This window comes from Phalacrocorax aristotelis, chromosome 9 (genome assembly GCF_949628215.1).
Source record: "Phalacrocorax aristotelis chromosome 9, bGulAri2.1, whole genome shotgun sequence".
NCBI classification, from domain to species: domain Eukaryota; kingdom Metazoa; phylum Chordata; class Aves; order Suliformes; family Phalacrocoracidae; genus Phalacrocorax; species Phalacrocorax aristotelis.
Window position 1 is genome coordinate 27,350,534 of NC_134284.1, and position 23,256 is coordinate 27,373,789.

The following is a 23,256-nucleotide window of genomic DNA, read 5'->3' on the forward strand; positions in this document are numbered from 1 at the left end:
ACAAGTAGCTTTACTGCATGGTCTGCTTTCATTGAAGCATGACGCTCTGAGCTGTTGGCTGCTGTTCATTAAACCTGTTCCTCTGCCTTGTAGGAGCTATTAGTGCTACCAATGCTGCACTCCTACACTGAAGTAGTAAAATTTTGAAATCAATAATGCATGACTTGGCTTCTAATAATGCAACACAAACAAACTATTAGTTAAACAGCTGGCTTCTGGCTCTAAATGTATAATGGGAGTTAATTGAATCCTTGCTATTTTATTTAATCGTTAGTAACTACCTAATAAACTCTGGAGGTGATTAGCGGCAACAGTAACTGCATTTGTCATCTCTTATGTCTGGGAAGATGAAGGTCTGTTTTCTAAACATGAATCCAGGCTGGTATCGGGCCAACTACATAACAATGAAGTTCAGGTCAGTGCGTGACAAGTAAATTTCTCACCTATGCTATACCTGTGCGCCGCTCTGTTGTTTGAGGCTTTCTGAGCATTCTGAACTGGGAGAGTTGCCACTAACAGGACATGTTCAACATCGTGAACCCGTCAGGTCTAGTACTCAGATACTTTTCACAGCCATCGGACTTCTCTTTTGAAAAGGTTGTAGTAGAGGTATACAGCTTTGTGTCTGATAGATCATCCTGTTCGCTAATGGGCACTGAACTAAAATATCCATTTGGAAGTCTTTGCTATAAAATGCTATTAAATTGAAGTGTACATGTTAAATATCTCCTTGAAGAGCACTAACTTAGAAATATTGATGAGTAATACTGATATATCTTGGAATCTAGACTTTTTTGGAATTAAAACTAGAATATAACACAGTTGACCCTGACCTGGATGTGGCCTTGAAGACATATTTTGTGTTAATAACTAACACACCTAATAAATAAGGTGTGCTAGATCAGCTGCTATGGCTACTGCCTTAAATGGGCCTTTATTTCCTCTTTTCAAAAATACATTCTCTTTCATTAATCCCCTGCTTAAGAAGCAGTTTTAAAGACAATGTTGTGAGTATGAAGTGCTACAAGTGTACTTAATATTATGTCTTAATATTAAATTAAAAAGTCAATATCTCTTTAACAGTAAACTGGGAAACGGTGTGGAGAGCCAATACCAAAAAGAAATTTCAAGTTCACACCACTATGAACAGTAATGTTGGGCTTCTGCGAATCTTCCCAGGAATCACTGCTGCTGCTGTAAGTGCCACCAGTTCATTTTGGAAGTGGGTGAAGTGATGCTCAAATACTTGATTAGTGAGCTGAAGTAGGGAAGCTGCATTATTGTAGCAGTGGTTGGGGTTTTGAAGAGAAAGGAAAGGATCTGTCTTCTTCTGATAAACATTTTTTTGAATATCAGAGCATTCAAAGACTTTTCATATGCCATAAACTATTGACAAATGCTTTTCAAATTTCTTTTGTCTATACCCCCTGGGCTGTCAAAATTAACTTCTTATCAGGGCTCATAAATAGGTCGAGTGTGCTTTTCTAGACAGGTGCAGGCTACAGTGACCACGGAAATGTTCTCTTGCTGCATATTGAGGAATATTAATAGACATCTTGTCAAAGAATACACGATATGGCAGGTGGAGGGGAGTGCAACTATTTCTACAACTCATGCTTCTTTTTTAAGGTTCATTTTGTCTCACACTGATGGTTAACATGACCCTCTGTGTTCATACAGAGCTAAAAATGAGAAGTAGGATTTTTTTGTCTTTAAAAATTATTTTGCAGAACTGTGGTTTTAGGTAGATTTGTCTTTAAATTTTTGTCTAATACTGGTTCCATTAAACTGATAGACCTTTTGTGGCTGTTGCCATCTTAAATTGAATCCAGTAGTTTTAGCATCACTCCTCAATTATATTACCATTCTTTTTAGGTGAATATGAACAGATGGAAAGGCAGAGGGGTGGTATATTTGCAATAAAATGCCAACTGCATAGTTAGCCTCATGGGGGCTTACAGTGCAGTGCATTTAGCATATGTGATGAGCAAGGAAATATCTAGATTGTTTAAAATACATCTTCCTAGGAGGAGGACTTTGCTAGGCATCCTCATACAGTGAGCCACAATAGCTACCTCATTAACAGCTGACCCAGAATAAATTAGCGCCTCCTTTTTTTTCCTGCCTTGAGTTAAATCAATGGAGTTTTCAGTTAAAAAACCTCCAGCCTTCATTAGAATGTTCTTTCCTGAAAGGTGAGACTCTCTCTCTCTTAGTTAGGCAGACATTTGTTAACAAAACTTTTTGCTAAAGTAACAAATCTGGGCCGGTACTGGGGGTTCTAATCTCAATAATTCTGCATTTAAATAATAATAAATCTACCCTTAAATAAAAATAAATCTACCCTTTTGTTCTGCCATGGTGCAACAGCATATCCTGTTAATGGCACTTGAACAATAGCATCCTTTTTCACACTGAAGTCATGACTGTAGAAAATAGTTTATTTTAAAATCTATCCCTCTAGGAATTTTAAAGGAAGCTAAAGAGTGAAAATCTCTTTTTAAAAAAGTTATTCTACTGTCCCAGTTATTGTACATGGGGAGCACAGAAGGACACGAGAAGACTGTAAGGCATTAGAGCCTGTAAGACAGACCATTTTTAAAAACTCTGTGCTGCACATGAAAATCTTAATGTGACTTAAACACATCTTTTGTCTCTCTTCCCTGTCTTGTTTTTAAACAGGTAAAAGCATTTCTTCAGCCTCCAATTGAGGGCATTGTACTTGAAACTTACGGAACTGGCAATGCCCCAAACAACAGAGAAGACTTGCTGGAAGAACTGAGGAAAGCAACTCAGCGAAACGTAGTGATTATAAACTGTACGCAGTGCTTACGAGGGTCTGTTAATACGGTCTATGCAACAGGGCAGGTAAGGGTTGTGCAATGATTTCAGACTCTACTGCTGTGTAAAAGAAACATCCCCACTGATACAACTTGGTTGTACGCTTCTAGTAGTCCCAATATATAAAACCAGATTAGTTAAACTCTAAAGATATTGCTCCTAAAATAACTATATCTGAAAAGTCTTAAGCTGGAAGCATTTAAATACATATCTGCAAACAAGATCCTGTTACTCCTAGTCTGCATGGTCGAAACAGCTCAAATCCCAAATTAGTGATTGCTTGTTCTCATCGTGTGCAGCACTCCAGGATACCTTGCATTAGATTGGTAGTGTCTCTCCCAAAGGGATTCCACTGAGCGAGAAGCTAGCTTAGAGGTCAGATGATCAAATAAAATAATATTTAATAGGCCAGCAGTTACTTAGCTAAGAACATCAAAAGATGTAAGAACATCAAAAAATCCTGCAATTCCAAGCAATATTCCAAATCCCAGTTTTTTTATTTGACTGGAGTACAACTGAACTCAGTGAAAGATTGGAGAACGGTATGTAAGGAAGCTTCTGTCTTGCAGAATGGAAATCAGTTGTGTTTAACCCACGAAGCCTAGCTTAAAGCAGGCTTTGTGTAGATACTGTTAATATTCAGGGTATTTTATAGTGAGTTTCTCAATTGTGTATTAAGACATGACATCACTGGGACTAATAAGAGCTCAGAGCCATATAAGAGTATGTGTTGCATGTGGTAGTGTGAAGGAAGCTGGTTTAACTGGCCTTTATACAAAAGCTAACCATTAAATAGCCAAGAAGCACTGCCAGAGGGTGACTCACCCCCCTGTTTTAGACACCTAGTTTTGTTGGGAGCAACCACCCGTCTGGCAGAGCCAGCCTCTTCAATGACTGTAAGACAAACCTAGATACTCCAGTCTGGTGCTGAAACCTGCCTCTTTTAACATTGCTTTTTACACAGCTTTATATTATATTTGCTTCTAGAACACATAGTCTGTTTTGAGGAGAAAGAAAAGGTGATTGTAAGAGTTTCTTTCCGCCTCTTCAGTACCAAATTCAGTATTTTCTGATATGGGCAGTCATTTGGGTGTTGGTAAAAATTTTGCATAACTTAATGTAGATGTTTTGAGAAGTATTAACTTTTGCAAAGATACTGTGCTTTGTAGCAAAAACGATCGGAATACATGGATTATATAACAGTTCACACGGAAGGAAGAAAGCAATTAAGTCAATAAAAGACACCAACCGTACATTTGAAAAACAATGTGAAAACGAAGCCTAGCTTTTATGTGAACTTCTGACTGAAAGTAATTGCTAAAATGTATGGAAGGAAGAAAAAAATCTCGTCTATGTTGTGGTTAAAAGATTCTCCAAGTAGACACCTCTAAAATGGCTTTTTGCGCTCTGATCCAGACTGTTGATATGCTGAGTTGAAAGATTCTTCTCAGATCTTACTGAACCACTGCAAGGCTGTGTGGAAATATGTTCACCTCTAGCTTCCACTTTTTATATGGACCATGTGTGATGTTGCTTCAGCATCCATTGGTGGAGGCAGCCCTGTTTTCTTGGCGTCTTTTGAGAAGAACACTGACAGAGCCAAGTCCTACAAAATTAGTTCATGCTTGTTCTTTCATTGCCTTCTCCTTTTCATAAGGAACTACTCAGCGGAGGAAGTATCATGGCTGAATGCTGGAAAGTTGCTGTAATGTTAACTTTACTTTGATTTTTCTTTAAATAAAATCTTTCACAGGTCTTTGCATATGGGTAGGCCATTTTTTACTCATTCAAGCAAGCCAGGTGGGTCAGCCGAGTCCCTAGTTTCCCTTGAAGTGTTTGTTTTAATTAACTGAATGTCTGGCCTCTTCATCCATCTGCACAGTAGAAACTTAAAATTGAAGGGGCTTTAGGTATAGGAGGGAAGCTGGGAAATCCATTCCTCCTCCTCTTTCTCAAACCCACTGAAAAAGCCTTTACTGTTCTTTGGCTAGCTCTGCAGTAAAGAAAGTATTTCTCACCTTCTCTGTATATGTTTTCCCATGAGACTTTTAAAGATGTTAGTCTGGGGCTCTCAGAGGTGGTTAATGAGCTGATTAAGGCTCTGTATGTCGCTAAAAATATTAGTTAAGCCACAACAAGTTTCAAAGCTGAAGTTTATATACAAGGTATTTAAAAATAAAATGCAGTGTAAAGAACCTACTGCAAGATACTTAACTGTGAGGCATCACACTATGGCAAAGATGATGATCTGTGGTTTAAAGAAGCCTGAGTGTTTGCCCAGGTACAACTTAGTGATGAGTTCTGAAATCTCCTTTGTCTTTGCTGTCTTGCACACTGTTCACTTAGGGGCTTGCTGACCATAGCAAAGATCTTTCTGCTTTTTGGTTTGGTTTAGATGTTGGGTTTTTTTTTTAACTACCAGAAAGATAAGCTAAAAAGGTCATCTTTTTCAGTTGTTCTTATCAGAACTGTGTAAATTGCATATTTTAGTTGTATGTTCTAAATCATACACTACTAGAGCAGCCTGAAAGGATCTGAAATCACTCCTGCTGTGAGCGCACTGTAGCGCTGGAATTCATCCAAAGCAATGCCCCATAAAAGAATGGTAAATATGTCTGTGTGAGAACAGCCTACTTGGCAATGTTCAAAATGCCACTGGGTTAAAACAGAGTAACTGCAGCTTTTCAATAAAGGGAATCTGACAACTCTGCAGATAGCTGATACGGACCTGTAACCTTTCCCTTTTAGCATAGTAAGTGACCGTGGCAGGTGTTTGGGTGAATTCTTCGATGTTATTGCATGAAAAGGAATTTAAAGTAAAAGTCATCTTTATTCAGCTGGGTCTAGTATTTGCTTGGCACTTGATAACTAGAATTACAAAAATTACAGTGGCAGTAGGAGGAGCAAGAGAGTGGAGGCACAGCTGCATACTGTATTCTGTGTAGCTACTCATAATTCATATACATTTTCTGTTCATGCAGGTATTTCTGAATGCTATGCTAATTGGAATAATTTCTCCTTTTTATTCAGACTCTCGCTGATGTTGGAGTAATTCCTGGAGGTGATATGACACCAGAGGCAGCCCTAACTAAACTGTCATACACGCTCAGCAAGAAAAACCTTAGCTGGGAGGCGAAGAGGCAGGTAAATATTTCAGTGTGACCTTGAAAGACTTTCACTTTCTCATCTACTGTGCTAACTTCTGCTTAGCTGAATGCCTTGAGCTTCAGCCTTGCATTTAAAAGCAATTGGTTCCAGAGCCATAATGTGAACATCAAGTGTTTTTTTTCCTTAAGGAAAATACTCTTAAGCAAATGAGTGTGTGTAGATTGGGAGAGAAAAGAATTCTCTGCATAAGTCAGGTGAAGACTGTGACTGAGCCATAAAAATGGCATCTTTAAACGGTAGTAGTCTACCTTGGACATTTCTGTACTAAAAACCCATATGTGGAAATTCATATGGGAGACAGAATCCCAACCCTACTGAAGTCAGCAAAGATCTTGTCATTGATCTTCATGTGGTAAAGATTTCATTCAAGACTCATTAACACAAAGCTAATTCTGAAAATAAATATTGCCTACAGCCTTTTCCTTTACAGCATTACTCGTGACAGTGTTAGATTTTGTTTCTGAGAGGAGATACGCTTTATAAGTACATAAAAAGTAGAGGATTACTCTAAGAACCGAATGTAACTGATTTTAAAATCATAACCCCTTTAACAATGTTCTTACTGTTCATTGATGCTTAATCTGAGCTTTTTCCCTCATATTATATAGCTTTACATCATGTTGCTTGTATTCAAGGAGTTTGTATATAGCTCTGAATTAGATAGGGGAGCAGCAGTCTGCAGGAATGCATGTATTTCTATGCTGTATGCAGTGAAATCATTATCCTGACATTTTGGGAGATGACATCATGATGAGTCACTCTCTAGGCTTAAGCACTGCATGCACATGTGTATCTTATGATGGTGTTTTGTTTTTATTAAAACTGAAACAAATTTGATCGTTATTTCATGCTCAGTATCTTCCAACCAGTAGTAGCTCTTGAGACCAACGTATTTGGATACCTATGATCTTAAGTGGAGTGGCTGGAAGTATCACTTATGGTGCTTAGAAACAGTTCTAAACTTTGAGCTTTCAGTTGTTTGCTAAAGCCCTGGCTGTGAAAAATAAGAGGAGGAGGAGCTATGTGTTTCTTCAGTGAGGATGACAAGAATATACTCTGTGCAAGAACATGCTTGATGGACGACATAATGCTGTGTGAAGAGTAGTGGTATTGCATGTGTTTGTGTATATACACTTCAGAGACCCAGGCTCTTCACTGATACCCCTTTGGGATACTCACTGACCCTGGAACATACATATACTGGCCTGTTTTTTGAATGCAGACTCTAATCTTCTTGCACAGAAGATTTTTTTACCTGGGACAAGAGAAACTTTCCCAGCTGGCTTCCTGCCTAGATGTTTGAGTTAAAACTTAATTTAGATCCGGTTTGCCGAGGTGAGATAGCTGACTTACTCAGGTGAGGACCTGGTGATAGGATGTTTTAGGTACCACTGGCACAAGGTACTCCTGCATTTTCATGTGCTGCCCTTTGGAATGTGCTACACAGTTTTTGTGTGGTGGTGCTGGGACCTCCTTTATATGGTTTGGAAAGCAAAACAACTTTTGCAATTTCTTTGAGTTAAGCAGGATCAGTTTCCTCATTTGACTCGTCATACAGACCCACAAACAATTGTGTTGGCACAACTGAGGGAGCAGCATGCTGCATTGCCTGGGCAGGAATGAGTGGTAGAGACCAGGAGAAGAAGAAAGCCTGGAAATATGTTGTCTGTGGCAATATCTTCAGCTAAACATATCACCAAACAATAGACTCCCAAGAGACGGAAGCTCTCCTGAAGCTGGCGTGGTTATTTTAGGATTCTCTTTCAACACGAAGAAACAAGGAATGTGCCCCCAGACACATGCAAACGGCTGCAGAGCTGGTAGGACTGCATGAGGCACGTAGGCCTTTGCACTGGGTGCATTTAGCACAGGTGCCAATTGCTAAGGTTACCTGTGCAAAGCAATGATCTCAACCTGTCAAGCTCTAAAAGTGGGCCAAAGCAGTTGGTATCTTCTGAGTTACATGTCTATGGGACTCTTCCAGCAGACAGCTACAGTGTTGTCAGCGCTTGGAGTTTTTTTTTTAATAAAGGGCATGCCTAGACATAAGTGAACCTGGGGCATTCCTCCTTCCAACATCACATCTGTTTCTTGCAAACTTTCACAATCCTGCTTTTTAAATTCTAATTGAAGTAACTACGTGCTTTATAGCTGCATCAGCAACCTTTTGTGAAAGAGTGCCAGCATATAAAATTGTCAGAATTGAGGAAACCAGTTCCTTTTTCTTAATGACTGCTTCTCTCTCTGTTCTCCAGATTTCCCAGAACCTGTCTTTTGGAGTATTTTCTTTTCTTTATTGCCATGTTCAAGCACTCTCTACACATGAATTGGCTGACCTTTTTTCGGGGTTTGTTTGTTGTTTTTTTTTTTTTTTTGTTCCTGGTCATATTGGATGCAGCCATCCTGCAAACTGTTACATGCCTGCTTTAATACTGAACAACTAGTACTACTGTAGACCCTCTACATTCAAAGCTGGCTCTATGGCCAAATTTTAACAAAATCAGGCCTAATGGAGCTGCTTGAAAAGCCAGTGAAATACATGACCATCTGCAGGCAACACTGGGCTTTGTTTTGAGGACTACATACACAGTCTGTGTAGGAGTACTGAGGTTTGGGAATGCTGGCAAAAGGCAGCATTTTGGAATATTCTGGTCTTCAGCCTCACTCTGCGAATTACTCACTATCTGTGTTTTTAAGTAGGCTGCAGCTTACCCCACTAGGGAACTTTTGTCTGCATACTCTAAAAACTGGGGTGTTTTGTTATGTGCTTATTTTGGTTTCTTTGCTTTGGAAGAAAGTTCTATTTGCCTGTCCCTTTTTTCCCCCCTTTTGTCTTTTTAAACTTGCAATCTTCATGGGACAGTAACTATTTCTTTAATCTTTTGTCTGAATTCAGTTAGTTTCCATAATTCCTCCAAACAATTTTCTAACTTGATCCTAAGGTTTTTTATTAGACTACTACCATATTTTTCCTCAGCTAACAAAGGATTTGATTGCTTGCTTTTCAGATGCTGAGTGAGAATCTAAGAGGAGAAATGACTATTGTACCCACAGGAGCCAAGATCTCTCTGAGAGGTAGCAAGTTTATTCAAATGATTGCCAGATGTCTAAGTATCAGCAGCAAGAAGGTATATACTTAAATGTTTAAAATTGAACTCATGTAAAGCTGTAAACTCAGTTAAATGAACCTAGCCTAAAGATGAACAGCAAAGCTGAAAGAAAAATGAAACATTGGAGCTTTTATATTATTTTTTTAGTACTGAGTGTCCCAGCTAACCAATTGGGTTAGGGAGAAAGGCCACAATGACAAGCATAACATTAAAATGTTTTTAATTAAAAACATATTAACTTTTTTTCCTCTTTGTAGCCCCATCTTGAGTTTATTTTCTTGGCTGGCTGGTTGCAATAACAAGCCTCAGACAGTTGCTGTAATTCAGGGTCTCGATATGAAAAAGTGCCTTGTATTTTTGTGGTCAAATGTATTGACAGTTTGGAGTAACGGGTAAAACAGCTTAATTGTACATGCAGTCATAGAAGGCTGATACTAAGGAAGCACTACACAAGTGTAATTTGTGGTGTCTAATATTAGTTCCTCCCACTTGGAAAAGCAGAAGACATAGTATTGGTTGTAAGATACAAGTATTTGCTCTTCTCTTGGCTTGGTTTCAGGGAAGATGGGATTTTAGTAGCTAATGAATACTGAATGTATGGTTCTTAGTAAGCGTGAGAAATGGGAAGATATTTAGGGGGCCTGTGGGGCTTGTCAGCGGAGGTTTGGAAGTACAAGTTACACAAACATCTGAGGAATCACATGAATAAAGTTGATCCAGTCTTAAGGAGACTGGATTATGTGGTCTTTTCCAACTCCTACCAGCACAATTTCTCTTACTGTACTGATGTGTAACTATGGCATTACAGAGATGGTAATTAGTGCATGCACCTTAAATGGTATATACAGATATCAGGTAATTGTAGTGTTGCCAAGGAAGAATATAAATCTTCATGGATGTCAGACCGACAAAATGTAAAATAACCATGAGACTTCTTTCCTTCCAAGAACTAAATGCTACCATTTTTAAATAACCAAATGACTTAGTTGGAAACTTTACATGAGAGCAAGGGTAGTGTTTTTATGACTTGGACATCATTCATATTAGAGGTGAGGCTGATATTTATGATTACTTTTATTTGTTTCTCAGGAGTTAGAAGCCATAAGAGATGCATTAATTCCACCTTTGGCTTGTGCTGCAGCTAAATTGGGTGACACAGATGCACTAAGAGCCATAGCAGAAATGGTAATCTCAAATTCACTGTTTGTACAAAACACTATTTTTTAAAGATTTGTAAATGACAGGAGGAAGCGATGCTCACTGGGAAGCAACTACCTAAGTCTTAGAATCAAAGTGCTTTGAGTAATAAAATTGGTTTCTGGGCTCCTCAGTCTTTGCCTTTCAAAACTGGTATGTTCTTTACCCTATCTGGTTCTCAGCTGTTTACATTTTCTTTTGAACTGTGAAAATACAGGTAGATTAAAATGCAAGTTCTTATCTGCTAACTTGGAACACTTTAAAATGGTTTGTGCTGCTTTCTTTCACTTAACTTTCTTTATGCATATTCATAGTATCCAGCTTTTGGATGTAAATCTGTCATGATTAAAAAAAAAAAAAAACAACTTGAAAATTATATTTAAGCAAAGCACAGTGCAGTGCTAATTCAGGATTTTTGGCTCTCCCCATAGCTCTAGCTTGGGTTATACCCAGAAAAAGAAACAGGCATTTCCATGTATCATCTTCTACAGCTCTTTATTTTTCCTCTTTGCTTGGTCTACCCTACTCTTGAGACTTTGGTAATGGGCCTCAAGAAAGGATAAATATATTTTGAAAACAACAATAAACTAAGGCAAGTAAAATTAGTAGACTATAGGCACAAAGCCACTATATGGTATACTGGAATAAAGAGCATATCTGAAAGGGCTGTAATGAGAATATGTGTAGAGGGGAAATAAATATCTTTATTGGTGCTAAAACAGTGCTACAAGATTATTTTAAGTAAGTTTGACAAGCTTAACATTTTGGTGGGAGGACTCAAATGTGGCATATTTACTGTTGTACCAATAACTTAATGTGCAGCCATTATCTTTTTAGCACATGAAGGATCTGTCCTTTCGTAGGGTGGAAACTTTTGCTCTGGAGACTATGATGGCCGAACTCCACTTCATATTGCAGCCTCTGAAGGGCATTTACCGGTACTTGAGTATTTGTTGACATCTGGCGCAACCGTTTATGCGAGAGACAGATATGGATCTACCCCACTGATGAATGCGATCAAGTTCAGGTAACAACATAATTTATATATACTCTATGTAAAGTTTATAAACCTTCTATCATTTTGGATTTAAAGTCCATCCCTGTGTTTTGGTCTTGTTTTGTCTCAGCAGTCACGTGTAAATGACAGCAGTTAAAATAACAGAAACCAGCTTAATTTCAAAGGATGTGACTAGCTGAAATTAAAAGATTTTTTAAAAATAATATGAAATGAAAGTAAACAACTTGGTATGCATGCAAAATTTTAGCATAAGATAACTTATTGCTGCCTTCCCACCAAAACTTTACGGTAATTTCAGGACTCCACTCTTTGTTATGAGGCTTTCTTATAAAGCAGAGCCAAAGTGATGACTGTCAGAAGAGAGTGCAGGACCAATGGCCGTCTGTTTCTTTCTGTCCTCCCCTTTCTCATCAAGACCAGACTGTTTCAATTGGCACAAAATAATACCAGTAGGCTGACATGTTTTAATCTTTCCCTTCCACCAGTGCTTTCCTGAGTCTCTTGATGGGTGACTGGTATTATAATTTTTCCCTTCCGCCCACTCATATGGGATGACTGCATGGCTCTGCCTGCTTTGTGGACTTCCTCTTCCTGTTGTTCTGGATGTCAGCAGTTCTTGAATGGTAGTCATGGACGTGTGATTTACTGGTCTTTTCCATGTTGTATAGTCCTAAGGAATGGCCGTAGCACAGAATAGGAAAGTCATCAGATATCAAATTTAATTTTAAAACACTTCATTTATATAGCCTGGGGATTCATAGAGCCATTGGTCTTCTAACGTGTTAGAAGCTGCATGCCCTTATCTCTTCTTGTTTCTTTGATTCACTTTCAGCTCCTTATCTCATATGCGGTCTGTATGATGGCAGGAGAGAAGCTTTCTTCTGTAAAAGAGCTTGGAATTTTCATGGTCTTCATGGATGTCTGTCCCCAAATATTCCTACAGCTTTCTAATGTTGACAAGTTCACCTGGTCTGTCAGGCTGGACTGAGCTCCCTGGGAGGTCTGACAGTCCTGGCTTTGCATTGGCTGCAGGAATAACTTGAAGGCTTTTTCTGTCTCAAAGACCAGATGTAGAAAACTCAACACACTCTCTAAATTTGAGACTGGAAGTCCTGTGTGGCTACACAGTGCTATGGCCATACCTACTGCACGGTCCCCTATGGCTTTGTAGTTGTTGCTTTATCTCATGAATATATAAGCCCTTCAGTGGCAAACGCTTAAAGTCTTAAAGCAAAAACAAGCCCAACAGCAAATCAAACAAATAACCTTGCAGTTGAATAGAGGTGGCTCTGGTCCAATGTGAGAAAATGCTAAAGCATTAGATACCATTAGATATTCCTGCAAATCAGGCACCTACTTTTTTTACCGCACCCATCTACCGCCTGGGGAATTTCACATGAGCTTGTTGTTTGGATTCCTTCGCATTGCCACTCCTATATTAGACTCCTACTATGACTCTTAAGCCCTTTAAAACTGCACACCCATTTTGATATAGGGAATTGTAAAAGGAAACTGCACCATAACCATTTTCAGTTTCTCTTTTTGTTTCTACTGCTGGAATGAGAGGAAGAGTTGACTTAGAACTAATCTCATAAATGTGGATTTATGGTCTGCTGTGTACTCACACTGCATTTCACACTGATAAGCGTATAAAGGAGAATGGTGAAGATCAGACAGCTGTATATATGTGTAATTAGATACCCACTAAAAAGATTTCTGCTGCAGAAATATTTAAATTCTATTTATTAAACAGTTGCGTGCTGAAAGTGAAGAGATTATCCTGATGCAATGTACAAAGTGGCAGAGAGAGAAGGGGGAAAACTGATCTTAATGAGCAGTCAATGCTTTAAACTGTTCAATATTGTAACTTTCTCAATTTTACTGAATATTGCATCAGCTTAGTCCCATTTTCTGAAAATTAATATTTGTTTAATTGGCATTTAACTGCAGTACAGTATTCACTCATCTTAAAAATAGCTTTCTTCCAGTTTTTTATGTCACGTTTCTTAGTGGCTTACCTTTTAACCTTGCATGCAAACCTATATAATGATGACTGATTTTTCCATTTAATAATTCGTAAAGATGGTCAGGAGTTATGCCTCTTCTTAAAAGCTTCTTAACATAGCACTGTCAGCTGGTAGACCAGAAACTTGATCTATGTCAATGATAGTCTCTTAAATTTTTTTACTTTAAGTGACTTTTTGTTTCTTTAGATGGGAAAATGTGGAGTCTTTTTCTAAATAAGAAATAAACAACTGTGTTTCCACTTTTTCATTTCTAATGCTGCAATTTGCATGTAGTCTCATTCACTTTATGCATGAAGCTAAACAGACCACTGTTAATTTAGGCCAGTTGCTTGACATATCAAAATTAGTAGCATTCCTTTAATTTCTTCGAGTACCCTCAAGGGATAATTCATTTTCAAAACAATAGAATAATACTTTTTAATAACAGAAACTCTCTAAGCAGGAAAATGTCTTGAATAAAAATTGTGTATATTTTATGTAGTAAAAGCACTTCCATTTACTTGTAGAGCAGTGGTAAAAGGTTGAAAATGGGGAGTTGCTCATACAGTGCTGTGAGAACATCAGATTAGAGGCAGTAAAATTACCTCCCACGTAAATATGAATTTAAATACTTGATATTTTGCAAGGTTACATTTACATTACTTCAGGAAATGTAAGGCAGAGTGAAAATCTAACCACTACTGACTCCAGAAGCGCACACAAGCCTGTCCTTACAGTATTGAGCATAAAATTCCCACTGATACCATGCAGAAAACTGAACAAGTGAAACTAAGCTGATCCTGCCATAACCATTCCAGTTGCTAGGGGAGCACGCATTAAAAAGAATGAAGCCAGTCAAGTTTGGATATACATGACACCTGCATTTCTTTAAAGAGAGTTGGTGGAAGGTGTGCACCCTAAGGCCCCAATCCTGCAGACTCTTACATGTGTGTTAATTTCACATGTGTGATTCATCCCTTTTGAAGTTGATTCACTTTTAATAAGTGTCTGCCAAGTCAAGGCCTAAGATGATACATACTGTACGGCACCTTGATTGCTGTAAATCCAGAGCCCTCGCGAACGGTAAAAGTTCAGATGTCTTTATACGGAACTCAAACTCATAGCAGTGAATGTTCAACACCACACCGAATCATTTATTTTGCTATTGATCCATTAAAATATTAGTATATATTGGGGTTTTTATCTCCATGTTATCCATAATGGAATCTACAAGGGAGGAGACACTAGAAACACTTTTTGTCTATTTTTTTTCTTCAGAGTGTGGATGAATGGCAGTGGTAGTATTAAAAGCCTAACTTAAGTAACATATGCAAAACAGCATTGTTTCTGTTGCCTGTGTCTGACCAAGAGCCTCAGTTTGGTAACAGAGCACACTAAGAAAAGGGGGAGTCAGGAACAGTTCGCAGGTGACAATAGCTCCTCATGGTTTTGCTTATCAGATGGGGCTAGACTGGACAAGCAGCTGTGCACCCCAGACTAACACAGTGACATTGGCCTTCCCTCTACGTCTTGAATTTTCATTGTCCATCAGTTGCTCTGCTCTTGGTTTTGTGCTGTCACCTTAGAACGGGAATCGCATTTCAACTGTTCCCAAGAAGATAATGGCTCATGACATCAGCTGAACTTCAGATCAACTAAACTCTGACCCTTGCGAGGCTTTTGTAAAGCTGCAGGAGAGCAACACTTAAAAAAAACAGCTTCTAAAGACAAATACCTCTCATGTGCCTAAGACATAACAGTATCAGAAAATTCACGGCCAGCCTCTTGAGACACAAATAATGCTCTTGTGGAAGGTACAAGGCGGCAGAAGTGGTACTCTGGATAGGGCTTCAGTTTCTGCAGAATGTAGGTACTGTTTGGGCGCAAGTAGGAACAGGCTGTAGTGTGACTTACCTCCCACATAGTTTTCATGTTGAGTGATGGGCGCGTGAGAGTGGTCCGTTTGCTTTCTTGGACGGATCTGCCCTCCATAGTCACAGTACTGAATTTAACACTTTTAAGTTGTGCATTATTATTTGTCCCTATTCTTCCTCTCCCTTACCCTTCACTTAACGAGCAGTGATGTACAACAAGTCCTCTTCTTCCCACCATACCAAGAAACATGATTTTGAATGCTTCCCATTCATCGGGACATTGTACTTCTATTTAGAAATGTTTTATTGTAAGCATTTATTGTAAACACTGTTAGTTTCAATGCTTAAAGATTGATTTTATTTCAAACCACTTTTTTTCCTCATTTAAATCTGCTGTATTAAACGTGTGCAGTAAATGCCCCAAATCCATCTGTATCTAAGACTTCTAGAGTCCCACACAGAGTAGTAATGGCTGTGTGGCATAGGTGGGAGATGATGTGCTTTCTGGAGGGAATCGTGCTACCAGTGAGGAGTACATAGTTACAACTGGGGAAAAGAAAAGCCTGGCTCTTCACTGGAATCAGAGATATGGAGTTCATAGGGGGAGCACACTGAGGGAAGATACCACACAACATTACATGCTTTGCTGCCTTTTATCTTTTAGTGCTGTCCCACAGCATAGCTTTTATTTTAAAAAACGCTAGTTTCATGCTGTGATTTTGAGTGTAAGGTGGGAAATGAGGAATTCACTAATAAGGTCATTGGAGAGTAAGCAGACACTCCCCATGTTTGGTTCTGTATCCAACATGAGCTTGAGTGAACAAACGTTCTATTTTAATCTATTTTAGGTCAAATTTCTTCTCAGCTAATTACTGTTTTGCTTAAGACCGAACTAAATGTTTCATATGTGTAGAATTCATTCTTTACTGCAGATTGAAAAATAGGAAGCCATGCCATTATTTGCTGGCTCAGGGAGATGCTTGTGGATGACTAGCCATGTTGTAAGGGACCCACCTGAGAAAATATTTTAGATAACTGAACAAACTTGCGGCATGTGCTGTTCCAGCAATGCTTTGCCATAATTTTTTTTTGTCTGTCAACTGAAACAATGGACAATTAAAATAAATCTGTCTGGTAGGTTAAATAACCTATATTTGGAAAAGCAAAATGATTCCTATAGCATCTGTAAAGTTCTTTGTTTAGTTTATAAATTAAGAGGTTATATGAAATATATAAGCTTACATAGGCTTAACATGGATAACTGTGAAGTAGCGTCTCATTCAAGATGGAGTTTCCTAAAAAGAAGCAGAGGGATTAGAAAAGCAGCATCGTCCAGTTCTAAAATGGGAAGGCCCATGGCTACTGCCAAGAAAACACAAGGGATTAAGCAGAATGTGTATGTGAGCTTATTTTTTATTTTTAATTAATACAGATGAGTTTTTAGGTAATGCTTGGGAAAGCCCGTATATTTCCTATTACAATTTTATGCCCAACTCTTTATTTTGAAGTGTAATGGTATAGCAGCTTGCTTCAAAGAGGAACTATGAAATTATTCCTGATCTGCTGGTCTCATCATGCTCTTTCTGGAGAAAAAAAACTGCATTTGGATTTGTGAACTAGATCATTTGTTTAGCATAGGATCATGTTGTCACCTCCTTTTGGTACCTAGTTCTAAACTTTTCACTAGGTCACTTGTGGAAAATGTATTTTGCACATCTTCATCTGTCATGCTATTTTCTACCCACGACAGTACCTTTAGAGACCAGCCTTTTCCATAGACTTTCTTAAGCACCTGAGTAAGGTATAGGAGTTGGCTGGCAGTGCTGAAATATCTGTTTGTCCCTTTATCTCAAAGGAAAGGACAAGGAAGGCCTCCTAAAGACTCCATGTGGAAATAAATAACAAAAGGTACTAGGAGGAGGGGGTTAGGAAAAGGTGTGCTTTTGTGCGAGGTTCATAAGAATACTTACCACAATTTTGAAGCCTTAAAAACCTGATTAGCATCTATATTAACCTAAAGATTCATTATTTATCAGCAAGACATATGTTTTATTTAAGACTGGTATAAATGGCCACTGTATTCTGTAAAATTCAGGAATGATGCTATGTAATAAATGTCCTCACTGTTTGAATGTATTTCAATCACTAATATTTCAAGTGTTAAACTGAGCTAGCACTTAAGGTAAAGAAAATAAAAATTATTTGAAGATAAAGGGATGCCTCTCATCTTCAGAGCTGAATTTAACACTTTAATGAACTTAATATGTGAATGAGTTTTTGATAGGGAGGGCAGATCTGTTTACTACATCTGTCACCATGCAGAAGATTCATTGGTTCTGTGATGGTGGTGAATGTCATGTAAGAACTTTCACTGACTGTGTATATGACTAATGCTGGATTTAGGGGGGAAAAAACCCTACCAGCCAAGACACCTTCTCTGTTTTTTCTATTTCTTTCATAAAGGCACATACAAGTGATTAATTTGTTACGAGAAACGGGAGCGCACCTTTCGACGCATGACTTGGAGAATGTTGGAACAATACTCTGCAGGTAAATGTGATATAAGGTGAGGTGGACCTAAAACTGGGATGGAGTGGGATGGTTTTTCAGAAGAGACTCTCAGAATGGAGAACAGTGTGTAGACAACTTCCAGGAAACAGCTGGGTCCCTGGCACATGACATGACTATTTCTGTGTTAGATTAATAATGAGGAAATGAGTGAAGTGATGAAATTCAGCATCAACTCTGTGTCAGAGCACCAGTAACTTGAGAGCTCTAAAGTAGGGAGTATTGTGGGGATAAGTGAACTGGAAGCAAATATGCCCTGTTTTTTCCAAGCACTTTCACTGAGGAAGGGTGAGGAGGAAGCTGTGCAAAGTGTGATTTAATAGCATCTCTATTTGAGAATAAAGCTGCATATAGTGCATCATTTTTCTTTTCTTAAAATCCACTTTTCACTTACATGGGAATGGCTTCTACTCTAACTATCATGTAACATTGTTCTTAAAAATATCTAAATCAAATAGACAAATAGTTTAACCCCAAAACTTTTGAAGAACTGCTCAGCACCTCTATATTTAATTTTAAGAGGATATAATCCTCTGTTAAAGCTGGTTTTCCATACAGTTGCTTTTAATGTATAACGTGGTTTAATGATATGGATATATATTATGAAAAGAAATAGATGCATGATTTTATTTTTTCCAGTACTGGTCCTGAATTACAAATTACCCTGAAAACTGTAAGAAGGTTTCACATGTTTCCTAAAATTACTTATAGTTTTTACTTCATTTCTTCTTCTCTTCTTCTTCTCAAATACAAAGAAAAGGGCCCTCAGTACTGGCCTTTATATCAGGACTTGGCAGGAAACCATGAGACATGTAGGGTCAGTGCTGTATGTTGCCTATGAAAATATAAGGTCAATGCGAAGCTTATATGTGTTCTGTATAGAGACTGGACTCTGCATAATTCTGGAATCAAGAAATACTAGCTGGAGTGCTTCCGTTGTCATAACACCCTCAGAGGAGTCTGGGTAATAAAACTTTTGCCGTGGAGTTAAAATATGCACTTCCCAGGACACTGCAAGTGATAGGACAGAACTAAACCCTTGGTTTGCATAGTTTCCATCTGCCAAGAAGGCAAGAGGAGTGGCTTAGGGAACGGTGTTCCTCTGCAAATAAATTGGCCCCTTACTTAGCTCTGGTTCCACGTGCAGAACCAGTTTGGCTAGCTGACCTGGGAGTAGTATGTCCAAAAATAAAAGAAGAGAACAAGAGTCCTTTAACAAAAAGTGGTTCTGATGCAGTTTGTTACAGTATTTTAAGAAGGATCATACACCCTGCATCTGTATTGCACAACCTCCTGTCGTTCAAAGCCGGTATTTTGATAATAAACATTTAAGATATTTTGAACTTGCACTGATGGTAGTAAGCTTAGTATAAAACCAATGTAAATCTTCCAAACAGAGGGTGGGAGTGCATGTGTGTGCAGAGGCTCAGGACCTGGCATGGTGTACTTGGGGTGAGAGGGGAAGAGGCTCTTCCACCTCAGTGCAGGTCAGAGGCTGGGGCCATGGCTCCCTCCCAGCGGCAGCTTGGAGCAGCGGCCGCAGCCAGAGGCATACCCACTGACAGGCGTCACTGCACAGCATGTACCAGGAGCACAGCCAGCCTAAGGCAGTGGTCAGGCTTCGAGACAGTGCTGAAGTGTCTGTGAGCAGTGGCTGTTCCGTACACTGCTCCTGCAGAGCTGAAGGGCTGGCTTGCTTCTTGCTGGTTTAGAGGGCCTGGCATAGTCTTTTCCACCAAAGGGCACTTTTTCCACAGACCATTATTCAGATGCCTAAAAGTTATTAAATCTGAGGTACTGGTGTTTGTCCTCCTGCCAAAATGTCTCAGATACTACTTCTGGAGTATCCTCAGGTGACCTGACTGATACACTCATTTTTCCAGCATGCTTGGGCTCACTTCTCTGTCCTCCCCTTACCTTCTCCTTTTAAGACTTCTCTTTGCAGGCACCGGCACCTTCATGGCAGTCAGCGTGTTCACATGGTCAAGCTGCTTATAGAACAAGCTGTTTATAACATCTTCTCTCTGTCTAATTTGAACTATTTTCCTACATATCTTGTATCTTGTAATGATACCATATCAGTAATGTCAGTAAAGCTTCAGTTTGTACCAGTCTGAATTTGTCACCAAGGCAATATGTCAACTTCTTGGGGTTTAGAAGGACAAAGCTGCTTGCTTTCTCATAAGCTCTGGGTTCCTCAATTTAGCTAACTTACCTTTTTTCTCCCATACAGTTCTCTCTCAATTAGAAGCTATAATCATGTTTCCCCCCTTGCTACTTACCTATCTTCAAAGAAACTGACTTGCATAAAAGACCATGAACAGTGGTTTTTTGTGTTCTAACACTGTCTCCTCAGCTTCCTTCTGTTTAGACTCATGGTTTTAGAATAGAATAGAATTCAGCTGGAAGATTTGGGAGATAAAATAAAAATAAATTTGCTGCTTTGGCATTGGTGGTGTTTGAAAGGGAAAGGAGTACTAACCAGAACTGAGAGTTGGACAGTATCAGCGGGAACTCTTGTGTAGGAAGTGGAGATGCACATAGGTGCAGCCAAGATGATCGAGTTATTAAATATTTCATGGTTTAATTTGCTGGGGTTTTTTAAGGGAGAGGTGTTAGTCTGATTTTTAGAATTACTTTGTTGATGTTTGGTATCTGGTTCATGGCTTTGTTTTGAAATGAGAAAGCGGTCTCAATGTTAGTCATCTGTTAAAAATGTCAGAATCTCTTCTCATATTGCAGTAGTATTGTCATCTGCCTGCAAAACCAAACCATGACGAGATAAATTGTGACACTCAGACTTATTCTGAAGGCTTGTCAAGTTCTGGAGTTGGTAAACAGTTACTTCATGCTTGCTTTTTAAAGGAAAAAAGCCTGTATATAATTGAGATACTCTGTATAAAGTCTGTACTTCACAAAACTAAAGAGGGGCATAATGCCAAACCAGCTTTATCTTTCATATTCTTAGATTTCATAAAATGATATGATACAATATACAAAGATGCAGCCTTTCAAAATCAGCAACTTTCAGAGTAAGATACCACTTCAATTTAACATAAACTTGGGGGGTAAGGCTGGGGGAGGAAGGATAAATGTGCCTCTGCAGGAATTAGGACCAAGCTTCTAATGCCTGCTATCTTTCAAAAAAGTCTGTCTCAACAGAGAGCGAGGTGGAGATCCACACTCCCAAATCTAAGCTAAGAGCAGCACTCTCAAATGTGTTCAGGACAGAACAAACCATGCCTAGTGCTGGACTTTTAACTTGCTTTTTGAGAATTTTTATTTTTTAAGAAAAAGGAATAAAAAAAATCTCATAGGGTGATAATACACCTACAAAAAAGAAAGTCTTTCCTGATTGCTTTATATAGACACTGAAAAAGGAGAATTGCTGAAAAAGTAGAGCTTTGTGTCCCTGGGAAAGATCCCTCCTAGTACCTGAGGAGGCAGGAGGGAGCCCTAAGGTGTCATTTCACTGTACGCACTACTTGCCAGATCTAGATCTGCATTGGCTTTTGTCCTTCTAAACTCCCTGAGACCTGAGCAGCTTCACTCCTGGTACCTTGACAGTAACAGAGCACCCCTTAAATAGCAGCTCCTATAACTGAGTTTGCTTCATGCTAGTGTGACAGGAGAGCACAAAATCAGAGAGCGTAATTGCATTATCACTATTCTCGATATCTTCGCTCTGTCATCATCATGGCTACATCAGCCGTGCTGAAGCTGAAATGGGTACATAATCATTGTTTTCAAATGCAAGAGTATTGATGGGCAGCAGACCTGGGGTTATCTGCTGTAAAAGGTATCAGTCAGAGTTTAGTAAAACGTGGTAAGTAGTTTTTTGTCAACAAAGCAGGTTTTAAACACCCTGGTAAGTGTATATTGAAGTTATTTTTATTCCATTTAATTATAAAAAAATGATGGACTTGCTGCTTAGAGGATGCACTTGGAGTTGGAATTTCTGGCATAAATATCTTTGAGAAAAATGCAGAGCAAAGGTCCCCGTAGTATATGTTGAGAAGTCCTATGTATACATTTGACTATATGAAGTACACTTACAGTGTGTAAAGGAAATATAGATGTGTTTGGCTTGACAGAGATCTGGAACTGGAGAAAATGTTTTCTGGTGTTCTTGATTATAATCAATTTAGTGAATAGTAGGTACCTTCTATTTAGAATGATATCTTAATTTTCTCGCAAGCTACATCACTTCTTGTTCTCTGGGTCATGGTCCCCATGGAATACATTTCTCACTTGATCAGTAAATCGCTGCTGGAAAATCGAAGATACTTCTGTGTATTTGGATTGCTCTAATGTCACGGAAGGAGGCGACTTCACAGTGTTGACCTCTGGCAATGTGGGTTAAGTTGCTCTTTCTGAACAGGTGCTATTAGGCAGTTAATTTTCAAGTAAGTGCAGTAGTCCCTGTTTGTTGCTTACAGTGATGCTAGCTGAATTGCCCTGGGTATGTAGGTTGATAATATTTCTAAATGTGCTGGTCTTTGCCCAAAGTGGTTCCCGCATTGCATGTGACTGAACGATGAGATTCAGTTTGGCAATTGCACTGCTTTCCTGCCCAGTGTTAGAGATGCTTGTAACTCTCACTTGCTAGGTAGGCTTTTTGTTTGTTTGTTTGTTCCTTAATTCTAGGACCTTCCAGTGTCAATGGCAAGAGACTTCTCTTTGTAAGTAAAGATAATTCTTGTGTTCCAGAAGTGGCTGCTTAGCAATTTCTTCTCTGGTTTACTACTGCTTACTTTTTTCCTGCAGCTTAAGGACTTCCCACCGAGCTTCCTGTTAGAACTCCTTTGCCTTTCTCTGTTTCCTTAATTGCTTCTGAGGGGCCTTTTTTTTTGATGGAAGTTTTCATTAACGATTTATTGACCCTTTTCTTCATGATGTCAGAATGAAGCACTGTTAAATGTCATAGCACCCCACTGTCACTTCCCTGTCCTCCAAAGGCTCCAGCTGCACATCTTCTGCCCGGCCTGAGGGCTGGTAGGGTTGCATGGAGGAATAGAGACAAGAGACCGTCTGCTTTCCCTTTTCCTGCACAACCTCTGGGACTGCTGCAAGCAAAAACCTCTCTCTGACTTTCTGCTCATGCTGCTGCAATTAGAGGCTTTCACTCCCCTGAAAACGTTTTTTCAGGTACTTAAAGAGATTTAATCAACAACAGAAGTGACTTCAGCCTAGCAGAGAAGTGAATGTTGCAGCCTTGCTTTCAGGGTTTCTTCCATAAGCCTACCTGACTGACTGCCCCTTGCATCTTCCAGCCTTCTCCACTCTCCACCAGGTCTGCCTGGCTTGGTTGTCATACCTAGGAGTCCATCACCCTCCTCCATCCCTTGTGCCAGCAGTATGCCATTCCCCACAGCGAGCACTGTTCAAGGCAGTAAACTGTACTTAATAAGTTTGGGAAGGGTTCCCCCTCTCTTAATGAGATTCAACCTCACTTGATGATTATCAGTGTGGTT

At 39.1% G+C, this 23,256-nt stretch overlaps 1 protein-coding gene across 1 annotated transcript in view; it reads left to right on the forward strand.

The window, feature by feature from the left end:
- The window catches only part of ASPG (asparaginase), a 49,601-nt gene that overhangs the window by 22,832 nt on the left and 3,513 nt on the right, over nucleotides 1-23,256 (forward strand). The window contains exons 7-13 of the mRNA XM_075104050.1: nucleotides 1,084-1,196; nucleotides 2,683-2,868; nucleotides 5,872-5,985; nucleotides 9,018-9,137; nucleotides 10,209-10,304; nucleotides 11,180-11,343; nucleotides 17,678-17,764. Coding sequence (XP_074960151.1) covers nucleotides 1,084-1,196; nucleotides 2,683-2,868; nucleotides 5,872-5,985; nucleotides 9,018-9,137; nucleotides 10,209-10,304; nucleotides 11,180-11,343; nucleotides 17,678-17,764 — 880 coding nt within the window. The remainder of the gene's footprint in view (nucleotides 1-1,083; nucleotides 1,197-2,682; nucleotides 2,869-5,871; nucleotides 5,986-9,017; nucleotides 9,138-10,208; nucleotides 10,305-11,179; nucleotides 11,344-17,677; nucleotides 17,765-23,256) is intronic.